At 34.5% G+C, this 22686-nt stretch overlaps 1 protein-coding gene across 1 annotated transcript in view; it reads right to left on the minus strand.

Annotated features, from left to right (window-relative positions):
- urb1 (URB1 ribosome biogenesis homolog) overlaps positions 1-22036 on the minus strand; it is a 54190-nt gene extending 32154 nt beyond the window's left edge. Inside the window, exons 1-16 of the mRNA XM_056473447.1 lie at positions 21841-22036; positions 20924-21060; positions 18111-18262; positions 17890-18019; positions 15412-15508; positions 15250-15332; positions 14823-14948; positions 8780-8901; positions 8385-8580; positions 6135-6272; positions 4973-5146; positions 4465-4573; positions 3216-3341; positions 3016-3128; positions 2676-2795; positions 495-611 (exon numbers count right to left, since the gene is read on the minus strand). Of these exons, the coding sequence (XP_056329422.1) occupies positions 495-611; positions 2676-2795; positions 3016-3128; positions 3216-3341; positions 4465-4573; positions 4973-5146; positions 6135-6272; positions 8385-8580; positions 8780-8901; positions 14823-14948; positions 15250-15332; positions 15412-15508; positions 17890-18019; positions 18111-18262; positions 20924-21060; positions 21841-21976 (2076 nt within the window). The 5' untranslated portion in view covers positions 21977-22036. The remainder of the gene's footprint in view (positions 1-494; positions 612-2675; positions 2796-3015; positions 3129-3215; positions 3342-4464; positions 4574-4972; positions 5147-6134; positions 6273-8384; positions 8581-8779; positions 8902-14822; positions 14949-15249; positions 15333-15411; positions 15509-17889; positions 18020-18110; positions 18263-20923; positions 21061-21840) is intronic.
- Positions 22037-22686: the final 650 nt, after the last annotated feature.

Here is a 22686-nt window from a genome sequence, read left to right on the forward strand (position 1 = left end):
TCCTCACCCTATACATAAGAGTGCGCCCTGCCACAGTAAAATTTTCAGCTGTGGTTGCCACAATTTTACAATTAAAAAACACTGCAGACAGTTTTTCCCCATTGTTTGGAACTTAGTTTCCATCACAGGATTAAAAAATATTTTCAATATAAAGTACGCACTTCTGAAATTATACCATGTGATGAAAACTATACAGATCTGTTCATTTGGAGAAAACAGCTAATTAGCAAACACAAATTAGCCTAAAATGTAAAACATAAAATGGTTTGCCTATAGGGTCTTGACTTTACTCTTTCCTCCTTTGAAAAAAGCTTTTTCAATGCCATTTTAAACATTTTACACTTAATAATTGATCAAATTTCCTGTTATAATAAACTCAAGTTCTTCCTAAATATTCTCCTTGCTGAAAAACTGTCAGTAAGGAATGTAGAGTTGGATAGAATAAATCAACAAATGCCGAGTAAAACCATATGCAAGTGGTCAAAATCCAGTACATGGTCTAGAAACTGTATGACGGTCTCCTGCTGGGACAGACTCAACGATGTCAGCTGATCCAGCCATAACTCCAGCTCCTTCCACGTGTGCTCAAATACACCACTGTCCCTCAACACCTGAAAAACAGAGGTCAGGAAATCACATCACAGGATTTTTTTGTTTTGTTTTCAAAGTAAATGTGCTGTTCATTTCTTTTCGGGACACCGTATAAAACGCTGACATGAACGGGACTAAATAAATTAATGAATTATACATTAAATATTATCAATCATTATTATGATTAATGACATTTAAATAGTAAAATAGAACTTTTTTATTATTAATTATGACAAGAAAAGCAGATTTTTGGGGGCTTTTGGGCAATTCCAGCGTTCTGGATGTGACACTGTAAAACTCAAAGCATAAATTTACATATACTTTCTATGTTAACATTATATTAAAACATCTGTTTATATTTTCCACAACTAACTACAGAGTTATGGGATCAGAAAAATATCAATCTGCAAACATTTTTATACATTAAATGAGCTAAATAAGCATGCGTTATGGATGTGACCAAAAAAGTTAGCGAGTTTACAGTCTACAACAGACTTTGTTGCACAACCCAAAAGAAATAATGCTAATCAAACTGATAAGAGTTGCTCTCTACAGAACAAAAATGATTGATTTTATTTAACATTTCAGTATTTATGAGGGAAAAGCTTCATTATGGATGTGACTCCTCTCTGTCATAGATGTGACTGATGTGAAACTGCCGTGTGTGACTTTGTTAAATTAAATATAATTGCTTGAAAACATTGACATAGACATTTTGAGTGATTTAACAGTACTGTAAAATATAAGCTAATCAAAAAAAAAACGTAGAAAGAGTTTTGCTATTTTACTTCATGAAAAGGTTGACATTGCTCTTTTTCCTTATATTTAAAGAAAACTGTTACCGTAAACTGTTAAGATTTCATCTTAAAGGGCACCTATGGTGAAAAATCTACTTTTCAAGCTGTTTGGACAGACATATGTGCATGTATGGTGTATAGACCGTCATATTGGGGTGATATAAACACACCCAGTGCTTTTTTTTTAAATTTAACAACATAAAAAACGGTGGACCAATTGGAGCTGTTTTCAGACTGACCGCAACTTTACGTAGGAGAGCGGTTCCCCCGCCCACCAATATTGATTGACAGGTGCGTCATCATATCCTCAGTTTGTTGATTCACGTCCGCCATTTTCAGCGTGAGTCGAAGCGATATCACTAAAGGAACACGCTAGCTCTATTTTTAGATGCAAGGCTCATTGGGCTCAACACAAGATCAATATTCTCCACATTATCGCTCTAATGGGAATTATTGGTTGTATCTTTAGGTAGGTTTGCAAACATGTGTACTTCTCATTGAGTCTACCTTACACTCTTATGGACAGGGTGAGAAGTTCCCTGTGATCTTAACTAGCATGCGTTTTAGAATTCTAAACATCGGTTTCTATCAGGGTACACACAACGGCACGACGATTCGGGACACTTCATGTTTCTGGTGCGCCACAGAGAGTGTCTGGTGTGCCGTGTCGCAGCTTCGAGCGACGCATCTGGTGCCTTAGTCAAAGTTAATTCAGTGTGTGTGGTTATTAGTCTCAGTGTACAAGCTCGGCACTTGAAACTAGCACACAGTTGGCTGTAAAACTATCCAACGACACAAATGGTTTTGTACTCTCTGCTTGGTCTGTGTCCGAGTCGTACATGTAAGACTGATTGCTGAACGTCTCACTCCTGCTCCTTCTCTCAGTCTGCCTGTCAGACTCTGTTGCAAACACAGAGCCGGTGAGCTCATGGCCCCGCCCCCTTGTTACGTTGGGTGGGAAGTCGAAACTAATTTACATGTGAAGCAACACACCCCTAAATCAGCGAGCTGTGGACACGCCCCCAACATGACACTTTTTAACACATTATAATAAAACAATCTGAATTGTGTTTTAAACTGAGCCTAAACTGACACACTCAGAAGAACAATAATATTAATATTAAATCATAAAAAAGAGGTAAACTATGTGCCCTTTAAGAAAAGTCCTGCCCTAAATATTTTATGAAATCTTGTGCCATTTTTCACATTCAATAGCATTTTGAGAAAGGCTGGAGAAAAAACAAGCATGTTTAGGCATGTTTCTGTTGTTAGGTGAATTAAACTCACTTTAAGAACCAGCATCCTGCTTGAGGTCTTCAAGTAACTATTGTTACTACTTACAAACATCTTGAGCAACAAATAGATCACAGATTTCTCTCCTTTTTCGAAATCTGGATTTGCCACCTCCTGTGTATGAAGGAAAAGAAAAGAAGGTTATATATGCACAATTGAGCTTCTCATGAAAACTTTCTGCCTAATTCACAACACACGTATATGCACACAAGCTTGTTCTGAAATCCGTTCTTCTAAATGAGCACCCGCACAAGGTTGGCAATTAGCAAAACACAGATGTGCTAGCGTCAACCTGAAAAACAAACACACGACTGAAAAAAGAAAAGGTTTTTACCTGAACACGAAACCAGGAGAATTTACTTGCAGGAAGTTCAAGAGCCAGTTGTAGAATCTGGTACTGTAAAACTGGAGGAACTTCCTGTTTCATCCCGCTCTCCGTCACAATACCTGCAAATATTTCAATAATTAGCTTAGCCTTGTCCATGTCAGAAGGCAGTTTGCTGTATCGGTTCTCATTCTCAGCGCTAGCTCTACCTTTCAAAAGTTTGCTGAAGTCGAATCTGCTCTGGGTGACAAGGTGAGGAACCACTTTCTGATACAAACACATGACTTGGAGAAGCAGAGCTTTGACCAGGATGAGGTGTGGATCATCCTGTTGTGCTAGAAGAGAAAAAGCACTTCATATTTTACTATTGTAACACCAACAACACTACGGTTACAAGATTATTTAAATGGACGATTCAACCAAAAATGAAATTCCTGTCCTCATTTACACACGCTTCACTACTTCCAAACCTGAGTTTCATTTTTCAGTTGAACACAACAGAAGACACTTTCACAGGGTTTCTGCAGGTTTCATCAAGTTACACTTAAGACTTGTTCTGAGCCTTTGCACCATTAAGAATGAAAATTTAGACTAAAGCTGCGGTCACACTGGGCTTTTCCTCCCATAGACTTTCATTCATACGCACGCAAATACGTCTGACAGGAAACGCAAGGTCATGCGTTAGGTTTCGCATGTCAGTGCGGTACAAAGTTCAAGCATGGTAAACGCTGACCTGCGAAATCTCGTCACTTGACTGTGTGAGACCAATCGAGGATCAAAACATGACCTCTCTGTCCAGAAATTTAAAACATGGAGCAATCGCTCGCTTTATTAAATGTCAAATCATCTTGTTTAGTCCCGCCCCTTTTCGCAGCGCCGCACGACAGAATTTTGCACACACAAAGCCCAGTGTGACCGTAGCTTTAGATTAGATTTATTTAACGCAAAAGATTTTTTCTAAAGGGCTGGAATTATTTTAAGGAATCGTGCAATTGCTTTTAGTTTTCTTTCCCTGATTAGAGAATTCAATTTGGGGATTAGCAATAAAACAACTTAAATATAAAAAAATAAGGTTTCATTAAGCTGTAATGTTGGTGACTGGGTGAACGCTGGGCAGATTAAATAGCTTTACTTGGACAAAGCAAAAATAAGACCTATTTAAAATGACTGAAGATCAAAATATTTCAGTGAATTTAAAACTTTTTAAGGCCTAAAATTTAGTTTTTTAGATTTAAGACGGTAAAGCCAGCGGACACACTGCTTTCAAGAAAGCTGAAAACCTGTAACCATCGACTTCCATAACATTTTATTTTTCCTAGTACTGATGTGAATGATTACAGGTTTTCAGCTTTCTTCAAAATATCTTCTTTTGTGTTCAACAGAATAAAGAAACTGAAAGGATTGACATATATTTTCATCTTTAGGTGAACTATCCCTTTAACTGATTAAAGAGATTACGGTGTTCTGGGCTCTGTTTTTGTTCTCTGTTCTTCATCTTTGCAGCATCTTCTTTCTCCTTCGAGTGCAACTGCCAGATGGAAACAATAGACACCATGTCTGGCAGAATCTGTGACACAAAAAATAATAATATTGATCATTGCTTTATTCAAATGCACAGAACTGAGTTTAAGGAGTCCTCATCATGTAGCGTGAAATGTAGCCACTTGTTATGTAAAAACATAAATGCACTGAAAATAATGTTTGTTTCAGTAATCTTCAGTCAAAGTCTGACCATTTGTTTCCACGTTTGGAGTGGCGGTCCTTCTCTGTTGACGTCCCAATACTGTCAGTTTGCTATGAGGAAATGATGTGCAATAAGAAAGCCCCACCCCTACTCGATATACCGTTTCAGTTGAAAGTACATCAACATACTGAAATAAAAGTCTCAGCAACGTCCAATTCATGCAGACATTAATGGAAATGAAATAGGAGCCCTTCATTCTTTTCATTTACATATCATCCTCACCTTGCTCAGCGCCTCTCTGTAAACCTGCACAAACTCCTCCATCATAGCAGGGCTGTAAATATCTGAGGTCTCCCAGACTGTTCTGTCCAGACAGTACTCAACATTCTGCTGAGCTCGCTTGAGAATGAACGCCAGAAGCGAAAGTGTTGTGTGCTGGACCACCAAGCTGTGTACCTATTAGAAAAAACATTTCAAAACAATGAGCAAAGGAATGACTACGGGCAAATAAAGTGCACAATTGAATGTTTCAATGAATCTTTGTGGCAACAAAATGTCCAAATATGTCTGAACTGACATTTATTATAATGGTCCAGGCTAAGATTGCATCGACATAAAAATTCTGGGGCCAAAATTAAAATAACGAAATTTCTGAATGCACTTGAACGCAAATACTAAAACCAAAAATGCTTCATAATTTATTAAATCAATTTATTAATTTGATTAAATCATCATGATAATGTTTGTAACACTTTTTAAATTGAATGCTATAACTTAAGTTAGACTGATTTAAAAAAAACACGAGCCAATAAAATACCCACATTTTATTGACAGTGAACAAGTCGAGAGGTGTCATTTTACCAGCATTGTCATGAGAACACATTAGTGCAAAAAAACGTAACAGTATACTGTGGATCATGCTTTACAGAGTGGATTATTTAGCTAGTTTGAACTTTGACCATGTACGTGTGCAAGCAGGTCGACAGCTGGTAACAAATCTCCCTTGCACGATGCAAGCCATTGAAATGAATGGGTTTCATAGCGAAATGCTTTCCGCATCCAGTTTGAAAGCTACTTTACATCGCACAGTAACAATAGCTGGTGAGATTTATTTGACTGTTTTATTCTTTTGGCTAATAATAAAAAAATAAATATAAAAATCAAATACCAAGTCAAAAAATAAGTATTGGGATTTTAATATTAAAATATTACCATTTTAATAGTGTTATATTAAAAGCTCATAACATAAAAGTCACACAGTTTTATCCTGACTATGCATTTTTTAGAGGTCAACACCTCTAAAACACCTTGTGACACCTTAAAACGACTCCATAATGACTGCACGGTGCTGAGGCAAGGTGAGTTTGTTGCTCTTCGAATATTAGTTAATCAGTCAGAAAACGGTATACTGTACATTAACGGTCTAGTTGAATATATCGCTTACATTGAGACCTTGAGTGAAGAAGACTTTATTGCACACTGGAGGAAGAGATGTGACCAACACCATAGACAGCAGACGAGGGAAAGGGATCATTTCATTCATCTGGAGAGCCTTGGACACCACTGGCTGAACCTCATAGATCTGAAACAACATCAAACCATGAGGGACATCTCTAAAGCATTTCTTAGTTCCACTGTGACAAGCATGAAGGATACAAAGAAAAGTTAAACTATTCACATCATTATAGCCTAGATATATTATAGATACACTAGAAATGTTAAACATAATGATAACTGTTCATCTAGGGCTGTGCAATATGACAATATATATCGTGTGGACAAAATAAAAATCTGTCCTTTAATATTATACTGTGTTGTTTATTTCATGGTGTCACAAAAATACATTGTTTACAGTAATACTTCAAAATAATTCATGAGAGTAATATTACCAATATAGGGATGCAGACAGAAATATGAACAGCAGCATCATGAGAAAATTGTAATCTTAAATTGTAAAATGTTTATATTATTATTATTATTATTTTTATGTCAGACCTGTAATCATTAGTTTTTTAAAACAGTTTTATGTTTTATTAACATTTATTTTATATTTCTACATTTTTTAGTAAACATTTGTCCCGAAGATTAAAATAAAGTGAGAAATATTATTACGTGTAAATGTACGGGTACATTTCGGAATATATACATCATATATATACAATATATACAATATACATTGGTCAATATATAACATCTTGAGGCCCAATGTGTTTTTTTACATGCAGTTTTTATTTCTCTTTGCTATTTGGGCTTATTAGAACCAAATTAGGATAAAAACATAAGTATCATCTTTTAATACGATGTACTTTTAGGGAAAAATGATGTCCATATATGTGGACTTGTGGTATTTTTTGTGCACATTTAAACAGAGAAATTTTCTGAACTTGCTTTGACTCTCAGAGAGTAAATATTTCTTTTTTCCCCATTTTAAACAGTTAAAAATAGTGTTTGGGACATTTCAGGATGCAGGATGACACTGCATGTCTGTAACAAAATATAAAACACTCAAAATATTTTAAATAGCCACTGAGGAGCTAAAATGTGCTGTCCTATTTGTGGACACACGTATGTGGACACTCAAGCCCTAGGAGGATAAACTATTAATTGATTGAATTTACGAAAACGGTAGGATATGAGGTGGCTTATATTGTGATATGAGATTTTTGTCATGAAGGCAAACCATACATTCAACTTTTACAAACCAAAATATGAAAAAATTAAAAAACAAGAGCTACAGGATAATCACTAACAATAATCAAGATCTACCGCTCATGCTTTTTCATGGTGATACTGAATGCTTCAACGCTGATAAATGTTTGGTAGCAGGTAGCTATGAAATGCTGCTTCTTACATGTATATTACATATATATATTATAATAATAATAATAATGGTAATAATGATAATAATGATGATAATAATAATAATAATAATAATTATAATAATAATAATCATGATGATGATAATAATAATAATGATAATAATAATAATAATAATGATAATAATAATAATAATAATAATAATAATAATAATAATAATCATGATAATAATAATAATAATAATGATAATAATAATAATAATAATAATAATAATGATAATAATAATAATAATGATAATAATAATAATAATAATAATAATCATGATAATAATAATGATAATGATAATAATAATAATAATAATAATAATAATAATAATAATGATAATAATAATAATAATAATAATAATGATAATAATAATGGTAATAATAATAATAATAATAATAATAATAATAATAACAATGATAATAATAATGGTAATAATAATAATAATAATAATAATAATAATAATAATGATAATAATAATAATAATAATAATGATAATAATAATAATAATGATAATAATAATAATAATGATAATAATAATGGTAATAATGATAATAATAATAATAATGATAATAATAATAATGGTAATAATAATAATAATAATAATAATAACAATGATAATAATAATGGTAATAATAATAATAATAATAATAATGATAATAATAATAATAATGATAATAATAATAATGGTAATAATAATAATAATAATAATAATAACAATGATAATAATAATGGTAATAATAATAATAATAATAATAATAATAATAATAATAATAATAATGGACAGCAGCTATTAACAGAGCAATCTAAAGATGTGTCAAAGCATAAGACTGACTTTCTTGAGCAGACTGATGTTGTCCTGCCAGGTCTTGTTGTTTCGTGGTGCGAATGAACACTGGGTTTCCTTGAAGTATCGGTTCAGTATATCAGGACTTCCCTTCAGAACATTAACAACCAGCTCCGCAACCATCTCGTCCTCTGTCGCCTGCTTCAGACGCACCAGAAACTGCAGGAGAACAAGGTTTCCTACTCTGGAATGAGCACAAGTCACCTTTAACTTCATAATGTGTTACATACAGCAGGGGGTTGAAAAATTAAACTGGAATTGTCTTTACGTGATGTGCCATGGTATTCATTTATTTAATGAAAGTTTCAAAATGCAGATGAAATTTAGCTCTGACTAAAAATACTGTGGCTTAAAATACTGCATTATAAGCATCAGAGACTCACTTTCCAGCGGTGCCCAAGCTCGGGTCATGAAAACTGATGCCATGTTTCCGAGAGCAGCAGAGATCCATCAGGAAGTTATGCACCAGCTCCCTCATTATACGTTTCCCTCCTTCTTCAACTTTCTGTTTAATTATGAACACAAAATGATTCAGGAAAATATCAAGCATTCAACACTAAATAATCAGTGGAGAATGTAGAATGGGACTTATTCAGAGTTTGAGAGGATGTTAAAGAGGTGAAGCACGTTAAGTTATAACATTATTCATTAATATTAATTTACCCTCACCTGTAATTTGATTACAAATGAAAATAGATATTAAAGTTTGAGGACAAACTTTATGGTGGCTTGAAAAGCCGAGTCTGAATTAGCATGTTACTAGCATGAATTAGCAAGTAACTAGCATGATTCTAACATAAATTAGCATGTAACTAGCATGATTCTAGCATGAATTAGCATGTTACTAGCATGTTTCTAGCATGAATTAGCATGATTCTAGCATGAATTAGCATGTTACTAGCATGTTTGTAGCATGAGTTAGCATGTTACTAGCATGTTTCTAGCATGAATTAGCATGTTACTAGCATGATTCTAGCATGAATTAGCATGTCACTAGCATGTTTCTAGCATGAATTAGCATGTTACTAGCATGTTATTAGCATGATTCTAGCATGAATTAGCATGTTTCTAGCATGAATTAGCATGTTATTAGCATGATTCTAGCATGAATTAGCATGTTACTAGCATGATTCTAGCATGAATTAGCATGTTACTAGCATGATTCTAGCATGAATTAGCATGTTACTAGCATGTTTCTAGCACGAATTAGCATGTTACTAGCATGTTTCTAGCATGATTTAGCATGTTATTAGCATGATTCTAGCATGAATTAGCATGTTTCTAGCATGAATTAGCATGTTATTAGCATGATTCTAGCATGAATTAGCACGTTACTAGCATGATTCTAGCATGAATTAGCATGTTTCTAGCATGAATTAGCATGTTACTAGCACGATTCTAGCATGAATTAGCATGATTCTAGCATGAATTAGCATGTTATTAGCATGATTCTAGCATGAATTAGCATGTTACTAGCATGATTCTAGCATGAATTAGCATGTTACTAGCATGATTCTAGCATGGATTAGCATGTAACTAGCATGATTCTAGCATGAATTAGCATGTTACTAGCATGTTTCTAGCATGAATTAGCATGTTATTAGCATGATTCTAGCATGAATTAGCATGTTACTAGCATGATTCTAGCATGAATTAGCATGTTACTAGCATGAATTAGCATGTTACTAGCATGATTCTAGCATGAATTAGCATGTTACTAGCATGTTTCTAGCATTAATTAGCATGTTACTAGCATGTTTCTAGCATGAATTAGCATGTTATTAGCATGATTCTAGCATGAATTAGCATGTTTCTAGCATGAATTAGCATGTTATTAGCATGATTCTAGCATGAATTAGCATGTTACTAGCATGATTCTAGCATGAATTAGCATGTTACTAGCATGTTTCTAGCATGAATTAGCATGTTACTAGCATGATTCTAGCATGAATTAGCATGTTACTAGCATGATTCTAGCATGAATTAGCATGTTACTAGCATGTTTCTAGCATGAATTAGCATGTTACTAGCATGATTCTAGCATGAATTAGCATGTTACTAGCATGATTCTAGCATGAATTAGCACGTTACTAGCATGATTCTAGCATGGATTAGCATGTTACTAGCATGATTCTAGCATGAATTAGCATGTTACTAGCATGTTTCTAGCATGAATTAGCATGTTACTAGCATGATTCTAGCATGAATTAGCATGTTACTAGCATGTTTCTAGCATGAATTAGCATGTTACTAGCATGTTTCTAGCATTATTTAGCATGTTACTAGCATGTTTCTAGCATGAATTAGCATGTTATTAGCATGATTCTAGCATGAATTAGCATGTTACTAGCATGATTCTAGCATGAATTAGCATGTTACTAGCATGTTTCTAGCATGAATTAGCATGTTACTAGCATGATTCTAGCATGAATTAGCATGTTACTAGCATGATTCTAGCATGAATTAGCATGTTACTAGCATGTTTCTAGCATGAATTAGCATGTTACTAGCATGATTCTAGCATGAATTAGCATGTTACTAGCATGATTCTAGCATGAATTAGCATGTTATTAGCATGATTCTAGCATGAATTAGCATGTTACTAGCATGATTCTAGCATGAATTAGCATGTTACTAGCATGATTCTAGCATGTTACTAGCATGTTTCTAGCATGAATTAGCATGTTATTAGCATGTTTCTAGCATGAATTAGCATGTTGTTAGCATGATTTTAGCATGAATTAGCATGTTTCTAGCATGAATTAGCATGTTGTTAGCATGATTCTAGCATGAATTAGCATGTAACTAGCATGATTCTAGCATTAATTAGCATGTAACTAGCATGTTACTAGCATGATTCTAGCATGAGTCAGCTTGTTTCTAGCATGAATTAGCATGTTGTTAGCATGATTCTAGCATGAATTAGCATGTTACTAGCATGACTAGCATGTCACTATCGTGTTGCTAGCACCTTTCTAGCAAGATTAGCATGTCAGTAGGATGTTAAAACTGTTAGCGTGTGTTAGAATAGCTAGCCACAGTCTCTGGGACAGTTGTTAGGGTGCTGAAATTGGTTGCTAGGGAGTGGCTAGTAAGTTTAAAGGTAATCAGTGATTGGCTGCTGGCTAGACTGAGTTGAATGAGGCCAGACTCTAGTCTGTAGGACAGTCTGATGCAGAGTTATGAGCTCACAAAGGTTGATCCAATGTTAAGTAAATGGGAGTCTTTTACAATGGAAGTCTATGGGACAGTTGCTAGGGTGCTGTAAGTGGTTGCTAGGGAGTGGCTAGTAAGTTAAAAAGTCATCAGTTATTGGCTGCTGGCTAGACTGAGTTAAATGAGTCCAGTTAGAAGTCTGTAGAACAGTCTGATGCAGAGTTATGAGCTCACAAAGTTTGACCCAATGTTAAGTCAATGGGACTTTTGGGATTTTTCTGGGTCGTTTTTCGGAAAACCCAAAGTCGGATCAGTTAGAAAAGATATAGCAACCCGAGTCAGACCAGTTTGAAGGTTTGACGAAAGTTTGAAGTATGTAGCTAGAAAGGCCTAGGAGGAGATACACTTAGAAATTAGTCTCAGAAGAAGAAGAAGAAGAAGAAGAAGAAGAATAAGTTTAAGATAGATAACAATATGCTGGCTTTTCAAGCCACCATAAATAGAATTTAGCAAAAATTGAATTATTAAATTTTGAACTGTAGGTCTGCTGAATGACGAAGTGATCAGCATGATGGTAAAAACTGAACATTCTAGTCAAACAATTCTTCAGCAATCTAATACCAAAAACAGAAATAAGGGCAGTATTAATAGCTAAAAATGTGGGAGAGCGTTGATATTATACGACTGTATTGTATTGCAATATGGAACAATTAAATGTTGATGTTAAATCAAAAGTAATTCACAATAGTCCAGATATTGGATAATAAAATTGTCCAAATTAAGTTATGTAGCAAGACATATTACTAATCGAGAATAAGGTTTGATATTTTTACAACAGAAAAAGTACAAACTCTTCCTAAAAGAGGATCTTTACTTAATATTCGAACGTTTTTAGCATTAAATAAAAATCAATCATTTTGACTATTTTGTGTGCAAAATCACGTACTTCCATATTATATAGTGTGCAAAAAACAATATGCAAGCAGATTAGTATGTCCGAATTCATAGTATTTAAAAATACTCTTCCATGGCGAAGAGCCACACAAAAATTCATCCCGCCACGGCTACATTACAGCTTCTCATTCAAAACATTCAGCCGTTTTTTTAAACAGCAGGTGATAATCGCACCAAAACGTATTAAAAGGTATGTGAATTATAACAGCGCAAACTTTTCTGTAATAGTAGTAGTGCTGTGCGTTATTTGTTTAACCCTTTAAGGTGACGTGTTGACTGACTGACTGACTGACTGACTGACTGACTGACAGGTGCGTGAGGCCAGCAAACATGACGTAGCTTACAGTTCTGATGAACACAGTTTCCATAATTATATTTTATTTATAGATAAAGGTCTGTGGCTCTGCATACAATGACTTTATCTTGCTGGAGTTTCACTTTATTTCAGGACACAATAATGCCGCTCTGTAGGTCTATTGGAGACATTCATAAATATGCCTAGCAAATCTAATAAATGTTGGAGACATACTCGTTACATAGACGCACTAAATCTGCACTTCAGCAGCGTTTATTTGAGAGCGCACAAGAAAATCTGCACTTGAGCAGCGTATATTTGAGGGCACGCAGGAAGTTTTCTGCACGAACAGATGAAATCGGTGCTCGAGTACAGAGATTCACATGCTCGTATTACATGAATGCGACTTGTAATACTGCGCTCACGACATTTGTCACTGAAATAACGCCACAGGTAGTTGGTAGATCTGCGTAAAAGGCTTTGCTGATTAAAACGGAACAGAACCAATAGAAAATAACCGGTATTTATACACCTCGGCCACCTGCTCTCTGTGTGTTCACCCAGTCTTCCAGGACATTTTCAAGTTTAAGCCAACTGCTTTTATGTCCTCTGAAAGCTTTTCTCGACTTTTGGTATTGCATGAGCTCTTCCCGCTGCCGCCTCCAACGTCTCACCATAGATTCGTTGACGCTAAGCTTGCGTGCAGCAGCGCGGTTTCCTTCCTGGGAAGCAAGTTCGATGGCCTTCAACTTTAAACTTGCATCATATGAACTTCTTCGTGTGGTTTCCATGATGAAGGATGTGAAAATAGCCAGTTAGTAATCTGTCGTCCGTGTTCTATCTGCTAAAGAAAAAGTAGCGTAGTCTATTTTTCTTTGCATTGATTTTTCTTATTTTTTACTCTACCGGTAATTCCGGTCAGAGTGTCCCTAGCGGTGGAAGAAAAATCCACAGAATAGCTGCATCTTTGTATAAGCTGCATGGTTCAAAACCTAGGAAAACAGTAGCGGCTTAAAGTCCAGAAAATACGGTATTTACATTTTTTAACCCTCAAAATCCAGAGTTTCAAATAATTGTATCTTATCCAAATATTAATATTATATATCAATGATCTCCCATCAAACTCCACTTTCAGACAATGTTTAGATATAAATTTTCCAAAAACTGACCCATACAACTGGCTTAGTGGTCCATGGTCACATTTATCCATTTTTTTTAATTAGCAACGCTAATTATTCTCTTTATTCTCTATTTCCACCTGGGGATACTCTTTCCAGGGCCCTCAGACTATGCAGAGTCACTGATTCGATCCAAGACCAACGACGAGATGATCCCAAGGTTTTTATATCATGGACCAGGCCGAATCCTGAGCAGCTACTGTGATGGTCATGGAGGAGTGGAGAACATGAGACTGATTCCTGTGACGCTCCAGAGACAGACGAGTCTTCGCTGAGGCCAGCTTCCAGCCTCCGCCGCTGAGACTACAGCTCTGCACAAGACGTTTGGCCAGCGGAGAAATTAAAATGGTCGTGCCCAACTGAGCCTGGTTTCTCTCAAGGTTTTTTTTCTTCACTTCCGCCTTTAGTGAAGTTTTTCCCTCTCCGCTGTCACCGCTGGCTTGCATGGTTCAGGATCTGTAGAGCTGCGCATCGTTGGATTTACTCTTCAGTGTTCAGGATCTGTAGAGCTGCGCATCATTGGATTTGCTCTTCAGTGTTTGGACTCTCAGTAGTGATTATTAAACCACACTGAACTGAGCTAAACTGAACTGAACTTAAACACTACAAACTGAACTACACTGTTCCAGTTTACTATGACCTTTTATGTGAAGCTGCTTTGACAAAATCTACATACAAATAAAGGTGAATTGAATTGAATTAAATTGAATTGAATTGAATTAATTCTGTGTGTGTGGGGAGCGCATCTTCTTTTTTGTTCAACAGAAGAAAGAAAGTCAACCAGGTTTTGTAACAAGGGAAGGAAGATTAAATTATGACAATAAAATGAAGTGTGCATTGTACCTCCTCCTCATCCACACTGACGTCCACAATCCCATTCCATCTATAGAGAGAAGCGATCTGTACCAGTATAGAAGCGCTAAAGAAACGCACTTTCTGAGTTTTTGTGATTGTCTTGTTCTGCACAACCTACGACCAAACAAACACACAGTTACAACCGATGTTCAGCATCTCACTGTAAAGCTGGCAAAAGTATCGAGTTTGGGACCAACTGGTGCTGAAATTTTAAAAAAGCCCGTTTCCCGCTAACATTTGAGAGCATCACAGTCATTTCTGTTGAGCATGTGAACACAATGGCCAATTAGCAGCGTTTAAGAGTGCGCTCAAATGTTAGCGGGAAATGGACGTTTTTAAAATTTCAGTACAGTTTAATACTGAACTTGATTCTTTTGACAATCCTACTCATAAATGACAATTATAAGGGACTAACTTTAGTCTGGAGGGTTGACAGAATCAGATTTATGATGGACAGTCGATCTTCTTTAAGTCCACTGCTCAGGATTTCAGATAATTCTAAGCAGCACCAGGAAAAAAATTACAGATTAAAATAATTCAATGGCACAGCTGAGCATAAAGATTTTGGTCTTCATACCTTTAGTGTCCAGAATCTGGCCAATAGTTGTATTGTCTCCAGACATCAGGAATGAAAGGACAAACTGAATGAAAGCCATTCTAACGTCTGACTTTCCCTGGAGAAAAAAATAAATAAAAACAACACAAATATTATAACTGCACTTAACAGCACAACCAAAAGGGATCGTTTAAGTAAACTGTGAGTCAAGCAATGTTTCTTATTAGGCATCAAGTAATTTTTAAAGTAATTATGAACATGTATTATATAATATGAATGTTCAAAGAAAGTCAAAACACAACTCGCATCTTCAATTTAACAACTGTGCATCATAGGTAGCATTGACAAGACCTCCAACTTAGGCATAGTTAGCATATTGTAAGATGCATTGTAGTGAAATAATGCATAAGTTTATTTGACCTTTACTGATCAGCATAAACATCTGGTGCTGACACAGGAGAATGTGTTTATTCATGTCTATAGAACCCAGTGCATTATTAAAGTATTTATTTCTCTTTCTTGGTCCCACTTTATATTAGGTGGCCTTAACTATGTTTAAGGGTGGGTAAAGGTGTAAGGGATGGTCAACAGTGTAACTAAAGATTCAATTACAGATGTAATGCAGGTTTTTTATCAATCATAAGTACAATGTAAAACCATGTATTTGCACAATAATTAAAATGTAACAAATGATTAATTTTAGAGCAATATTAGTTAAGACTACCTCATATAAAGTATGACCTTATTATTAGTAAATTACTCATTTTGAGCAGGTTGTTTAGTGTTAGTTCTTGTTCACTAATTAACAAGCATGACCTTGGATTTAAATGACGCATCAGTAAATGTTGAACTATGAATAATAAACGCTGCACAAATATTGTTCAATATTAGTTCATACTAGTAAATATATTAACCAACTGAACCATACTGTAAAGTTCGACAGTTAATTGTGCTTTGCCTAGACAGTATTTCTCTTAATAACACCTCATATACACTGTAATACCATTACAAAAAATTGGAAACATTATAAAGTGACCATAAAGATATAAAACTGTACAGTGCATCTGGGAAGTATTCATAGTGCTTCACTTTTTCCACATTTATGTTACAGCCTTATTCCAAAAGGGATTTAATTCATTTATTTCCTCAAAATTCAGGACAATGGACAATGACCCAAAGCACACAGCCAAAATATCAATGGAGTGGCTTCCCAGCAACTTGGTGAATGTCCTTGAGTGGCCCAGCCAGAGCTCAAACCTAAATCCTATTTAACAGCTCTGGAGAGATCTGAAAATGGCTGTACACCATCGCTTCCATCCAACCTGATAGCGCTTAAGAGGTACTGCAAAGAAGAATGAGCAAAAATTTCAAAAGACAGGTGTGCCGAGCTTGTGGCATCATATTCAAGAAGACTTGAGGCTGTAATTACTGCCAAAAGTACATCAACAAAGTATTGAGCAAAGGCTGTGAAAACTTCTGTGCATCTGATTTTTCAGGTTTTAATTTTTAACTAAATTTGCAACAATTTCAAAACTCTTTTTTCACATTGTCATTATGGGGGATTGTGTGTAGAATTCTGAGCAAATATATGAATTTAATTCATTTTGGAATAAGGCTGTAACATAAAAAAATGTGGAAAAAGTGAAGCGCTATGAATACTTTCCGTATGCACTGTATATTTCCATTTATAATTAATGCTGTTCTGTCAACCGTTCTGTTCATCAAAGTATCAAGCAACATTGCCATGTATTCTATAATAATATTAAGCAGCAACAAAAGTTAAGCATTTATACTAATATAAACAGTGTTTAATTTTTTCGATTTGGTTTGAGAAAAGATCTGCGTTTTATAATTATTGATTGCGAATAACAAATAAAAATAATGGAGCAGCAAACAAGCATACTACATATAACTCTGATTACCTCACTTAATAAAACACTGAAGAATGATGCTTGAATGTAGCTGGAATAAACTGGATTTTAAAGAAATGTATATTAAAGAAATATCCACAAAAAGAAAAGGTATTCACTATTTCCTCACATTTGTGTGATTTTAAACCTCTTTGAGTTTCAATTTTTCTCTTATGAAGAGATATTTTGAATGAAGCTGAAAACCTGTAACTATTGACTTTCATATTAGAAAAAACAAACAATATGGAATGTCAATGGTTACAGATTTCCAGCATTCTTCAAAATATCTTCTTCTGTGATCAACAGAATAAAGTCAAATAGGTTTTATACAAGTGAAGGGGAAGTAAATTAATATAGAATTTTCATATTTTTTGTGTGAACTATCCCTTTAAGACAGTTTTAAATCTTATATTTTACAAAATTTGTTCTTTTCTTTAACAATTTATAATTTAATATAGGCTTGATGAGCATACGGATTCTTTCAGTATTTAAAAAAAATCATATTTATTTCAAAGCTCTGAAGTGTAGCTATCAGCTAATTAAAGAATTGCTAAATAAATGTGCTATGTGCAGTTTCTGAAGCACCTACCGATTTGTCTCTTTTTCGAGCGAGTTGACACAGATCTTTGCCGAACTGCATTTGACCGAATACATCTCGTGCAGCGTCTGCACTCTGAGACACCAGAGCAGACAGCAGACTCAGACACTGGCGGACAAACCTGCTCAAAACATGCCACAACCACACTTTCTGAGTGCATTCACAAAACTTTCAAGTGCTTCATTTCGATAAGAACGTGTAGCAAGAAGTACCTGTAATTGTCCGAATATAGACAGGACTGCAGAAGCGTCATGTGCTTGGACACAATCCTCCTAACTATGTTGGCGCCCACCATGCTGAACTGAGAGAGATCACTGGCCGTCCGCAGTAAAATCATTTCTAGACATTGAAATATCAGCATCATCTACAAAAGATGTTTCAACACAATTAAGTTGTTATTATGATGCATAAAGTAAACTTTTTAAAGAAACAGTATGTCATTTTAGCCACTAGAGGGCGCATATTCACAACAAACAAAGGCATATTTTAATGACGTTGTGACCATGGGCCCTATCATACACCCAGCAACATTAAGGCACAAGACGTGTTTCCACGACACGTTGCTATTTTCAGACCAACGCAACCCTAATTTTCCCATCTTCCGCCACGTTGTTTAAATAGCAAATCCATTTGTCCCACTTTGTGCACTCATGGGTGTTCTGGTCAAGAAAAGAGGTGTGTTAAGGCGCATTGTTGGCGTGTTGCTATTTTAAGGAACTAAAATAGACTGTGCAATACACCAGCGGAGAGCAGGTCTAAAGTCCAGCGCAGAGCGCGTTAGTTGTGTGCCTCGCTTAAACATTGCTTAAAACATGCAGGATGTAGAGCAATACAGAAATATCTTTACAAATGGATTAAAGGATTAAAATATTAAAATAATTATTACTTTCTATGTAACTATAAAAAAAAAAACACCATCTTCATGCCTTCTTCACCTCGAGGGGCTTTTTCAGTTTATTCATGACAACTTGCATTTGTTATTATTATTATTGTGATTTGGGTGAATGTTATTATTATTATTATTAGCACTATTATTTATTATATGCATATTTATATTTGTTTTATTAAAAACAAGCTTAGATTTGTCCACCTGTCAGGTTTTGGACCATATGGGGCATTGGGTGTGTGTTTTGACCACACTTTGTTATTATTGTTTATTTATTGCTTTGTTGGAAATTAGAACTGAATATAGAAATAGTTTCGAAACAAATCTTTGTGCTTTTGTTTTGCTTGTTACGTGTTATGTGGGAAACGTCTGTCAATATGATATCGTAGTTTATAATGTAAACTCTTGAATAGGGCGTCACTATACTAGATCACATTTACTACACATCCCATTTACACCACATCATATCACATTTAAAAACAACTGGAATTGGGTTAGAAGTGATTTCCAAAACAATGTTCTAACAGCTCCGGTTTCCCCCACAGTCCAAAGACATGCGGTACAGGCCAATTGGGTAAGCTAAATTGTCCGTAGTGTATGAGTGTGAATGAGTGTGTATTGATGTTTCTCAGGAATGGGTTGCAGCTGGAAGGGCATCTGCTGCGTAAAACATATGCTGGATAAGTTGGCGGTTCATTCCGCTGTGGCGACCCCAGATTAATAAAGGGACTAAGCCGAAAAGAAAATAAATGAATGTTCTAACAGCAAAGACTGACTTTGCAATTTCGCAACTTTGCAATTACACAGAATGAGATGGTCAAATATCTCAGAAGTATTCGCTTAAAGTCGCTTGAAGAAAATAACATTTTGCTAGCAAATTTGGCAACCGAGAACGAAACAGAGAAGAAAGCCCAGCTGCTGCTACAATTGCCATTCATTAAACTAGACTTTGAACAGTTTATCTAATTGTAGGATTGAGTGTAATACACAGTTCTCTAAAAATATTCTTACACAAGTCACAAATAGATTTTTCTTCCCCTTTCAATAAATATGAGTGTGTAAGTCTTGAGTGGACGAACCTGCATCTTGTATGTACAATTTCATTTACAAATGCATTCACTTCATATGATTTGTTGTTACTACATTTGCCATTTCTCATTAATACACAGAATACAGATTCAAAGCAGGTTCAACATCAGACACTGGAATTTCACATTCTGTTATCTTCAACTGTAAGACCTCCTTAGCTGCTTTTATAAATATTGTATAAAACAATAATTCAAGTCATATTAAAAATTCAATTTAATTCATTTTTACTCTTTTAAATGTCCATAACAAATTTCAAAAATACTATAGTTTTCTTATAATTACTATTATGCATTTTATTATACTGTATGGCTTAATACTGTATAGTATTTAAAACTCTTTATTATTAAATGATACTGTCATTACATACTTTAGTATCATAAACTGTATCAACTGTTAGTAATAGATGTTTTTCATATAAAACAGTACAGTTAATTTGTTTGTTTTAGAATTTTTGTTGCAATTATTATTACCACAAATGAATTCAAGTACTTTAATATAGCTCAAAAGCAATATAGCCAAGTATTTACTATAGATTACTACATTTCAAGTGGGAAACCATCAATAAAAAGGTTATTAGAAAATGAATCAAATAAACACTATTCAGTCAATGGAGTGAAAATATTAATATATTGTTTTATTTAACAGCACACGTTTATTAAATGTAAAAAGGATGTATTATAAACATAAATATGTATACATATTAACTTGCTATTATTTCCTACACTACAATCATGCATTATAAAAGTAAACCTTGTTTAGTTTAGATTGTTTCATACATCTCTAAAAAATGTTTCAGCAAAGACAGCAAATGGGCAACACCTATCTATATAGACTGTCAAATAAACATATGCAAATGAAACTCTTTCAATATAATTAAACTTTGCAATTAATCCATAAATCACATGTGCTCTGAACTGCAGTGCTTGGTCAACTATTATCCCAACAGGATGTTGCACACTCTGTAATGTGACAACTACAGGCGAAACTGTTCAACACACCTGATAAACTAAAAAAATAAATAATAAACAGAAATTTGAACGCTTTACTTACATCCTTCTCTGGCTTTTCTTCATCAAGCAATGCAAAAATTTCTGAACATTCGGCAGAGATTTTGATGTAGCCTTCAACAACATCATACAGTTCTGCACATGGAAGAGTCTTTGCGATTCTTATAAAGGTTGCCAAACCTACAAGATAATAAAGAAGTTCATGGTTACAATATTATCACCCAATAATATCTTCTCAGAAATATAATAATAATGACTTTGATACATTTCACTATGACTTACAGAATACACACAGTAAATATATCATTCAGTATAACAATAGTTTACATAGCAAACAGATCTTTTCAGACATAATGTAGAAGAAAAATCATTTGATGACCAACACTTTGCCACTGCTTTTTTCATACACTGGGTTTTATCAAATTGAAGATTTAAAATAAAATGATGTTTAATCACATATTCAATATTTCAGTATTTTAATGACGTATATTACATGATAATAGCTGTTTCGTTACACTTTAAAATTTTCATGTCAAAATTTAAGCTTAGAAGGCATTTAACAAACTTTTTGCGTTTTGTAATGTTATTTTAAGGTCCTAAAAGGTTACAATATTTATTTAAAATTTGTATTTTAGCATTGCAAAGCTTTTATCGACACTTGTGTCTAAAATAATGTTATCATCCACATTTGTTTTCAAATTGTCGATTGGCAGCTTATTTATTAGCAATGTATTACTTTACTTTGAATAATACAATAATAATATTGCATTTTGGCTGTTGGGAAAGTTGTGAAAACAAAATAAAAGTCTGAGGAGATCCTGGCTAAAGCACTAGCAGATATTTACCATTTAAAGACAACTACTATGTAATAGTGTGCACGAGTCGTGCGTTTTAGACTCAAACTGTACAACTTAACAAATGAGATGTTTTCAACTGTAGGATTTGATAGAATATATTCACCCTTCTGTGCTCCAGATGAATCCTTTAGCATGGATTTAAAAACAGTGCCACTAAACTCGCTTTCGCCTGTTTTGCCTTTCTTTGCCTTGGTCACAGACTCGGTAATGTTCTCTTCGTTTACACGTTTAGCAGCCATTTCTGTGTATTCCTGTAAACGAAATCCAACACATGGAACGGCGGAAGCGTAAAGCTAGAAACGACAGAGCAGCAAAACACGTGGAAACGATGAACTTATTAATATTAAACTTAACGTCATGACGTTTTCTCTAGAGCGTAACGAAATCTAATTAATATTCAAAAGACAAGAAATGTATTGGTTCGCCAGCTCTACGCCCGCTTCACGTATCGTAACATATTCATGAGTAAAACTAAATCGTTGAAGTTTTTCTAAATCGTTTTTTACTATATTTATTCATTAATGACAGGAAATATTATACAGAGGGTAGACAAAAGAAACTGCTCTGAAATGCTGCGTATTTTACGATTTATACAAATGAAAGAAACGCAGTAAAGACAATTTCCATTTGTAAGTGTTGTGTTTAAACACATTCACATAAATATGACAACAGTAAAAAGTAAGCCAACAGCTTCTTGCCTTCCTGAAAACGACTGAATATATTATATTATAGTATACTCTGAACATGATTGTATCTTAAAGGGATAGTACACCCCCAAAATGAAAATTTACTCACTTTCAAGTGGCTCCAAAGCTTTATTATTCTGTTGAACACAAAGGAAGATATTTTGAAGAATGCTGTAAACCTGTAACCATTAACTTCCATAGACAAAATGACTTATTTTGTGTTCAACTGAAGAAAGAAACCCAAATAGGCTTAGAACAAGTGA

The sequence above is a fragment of the Danio aesculapii genome, chromosome 15, assembly GCF_903798145.1.
Source record: "Danio aesculapii chromosome 15, fDanAes4.1, whole genome shotgun sequence".
NCBI classification, from domain to species: Eukaryota; Metazoa; Chordata; class Actinopteri; order Cypriniformes; family Danionidae; genus Danio; species Danio aesculapii.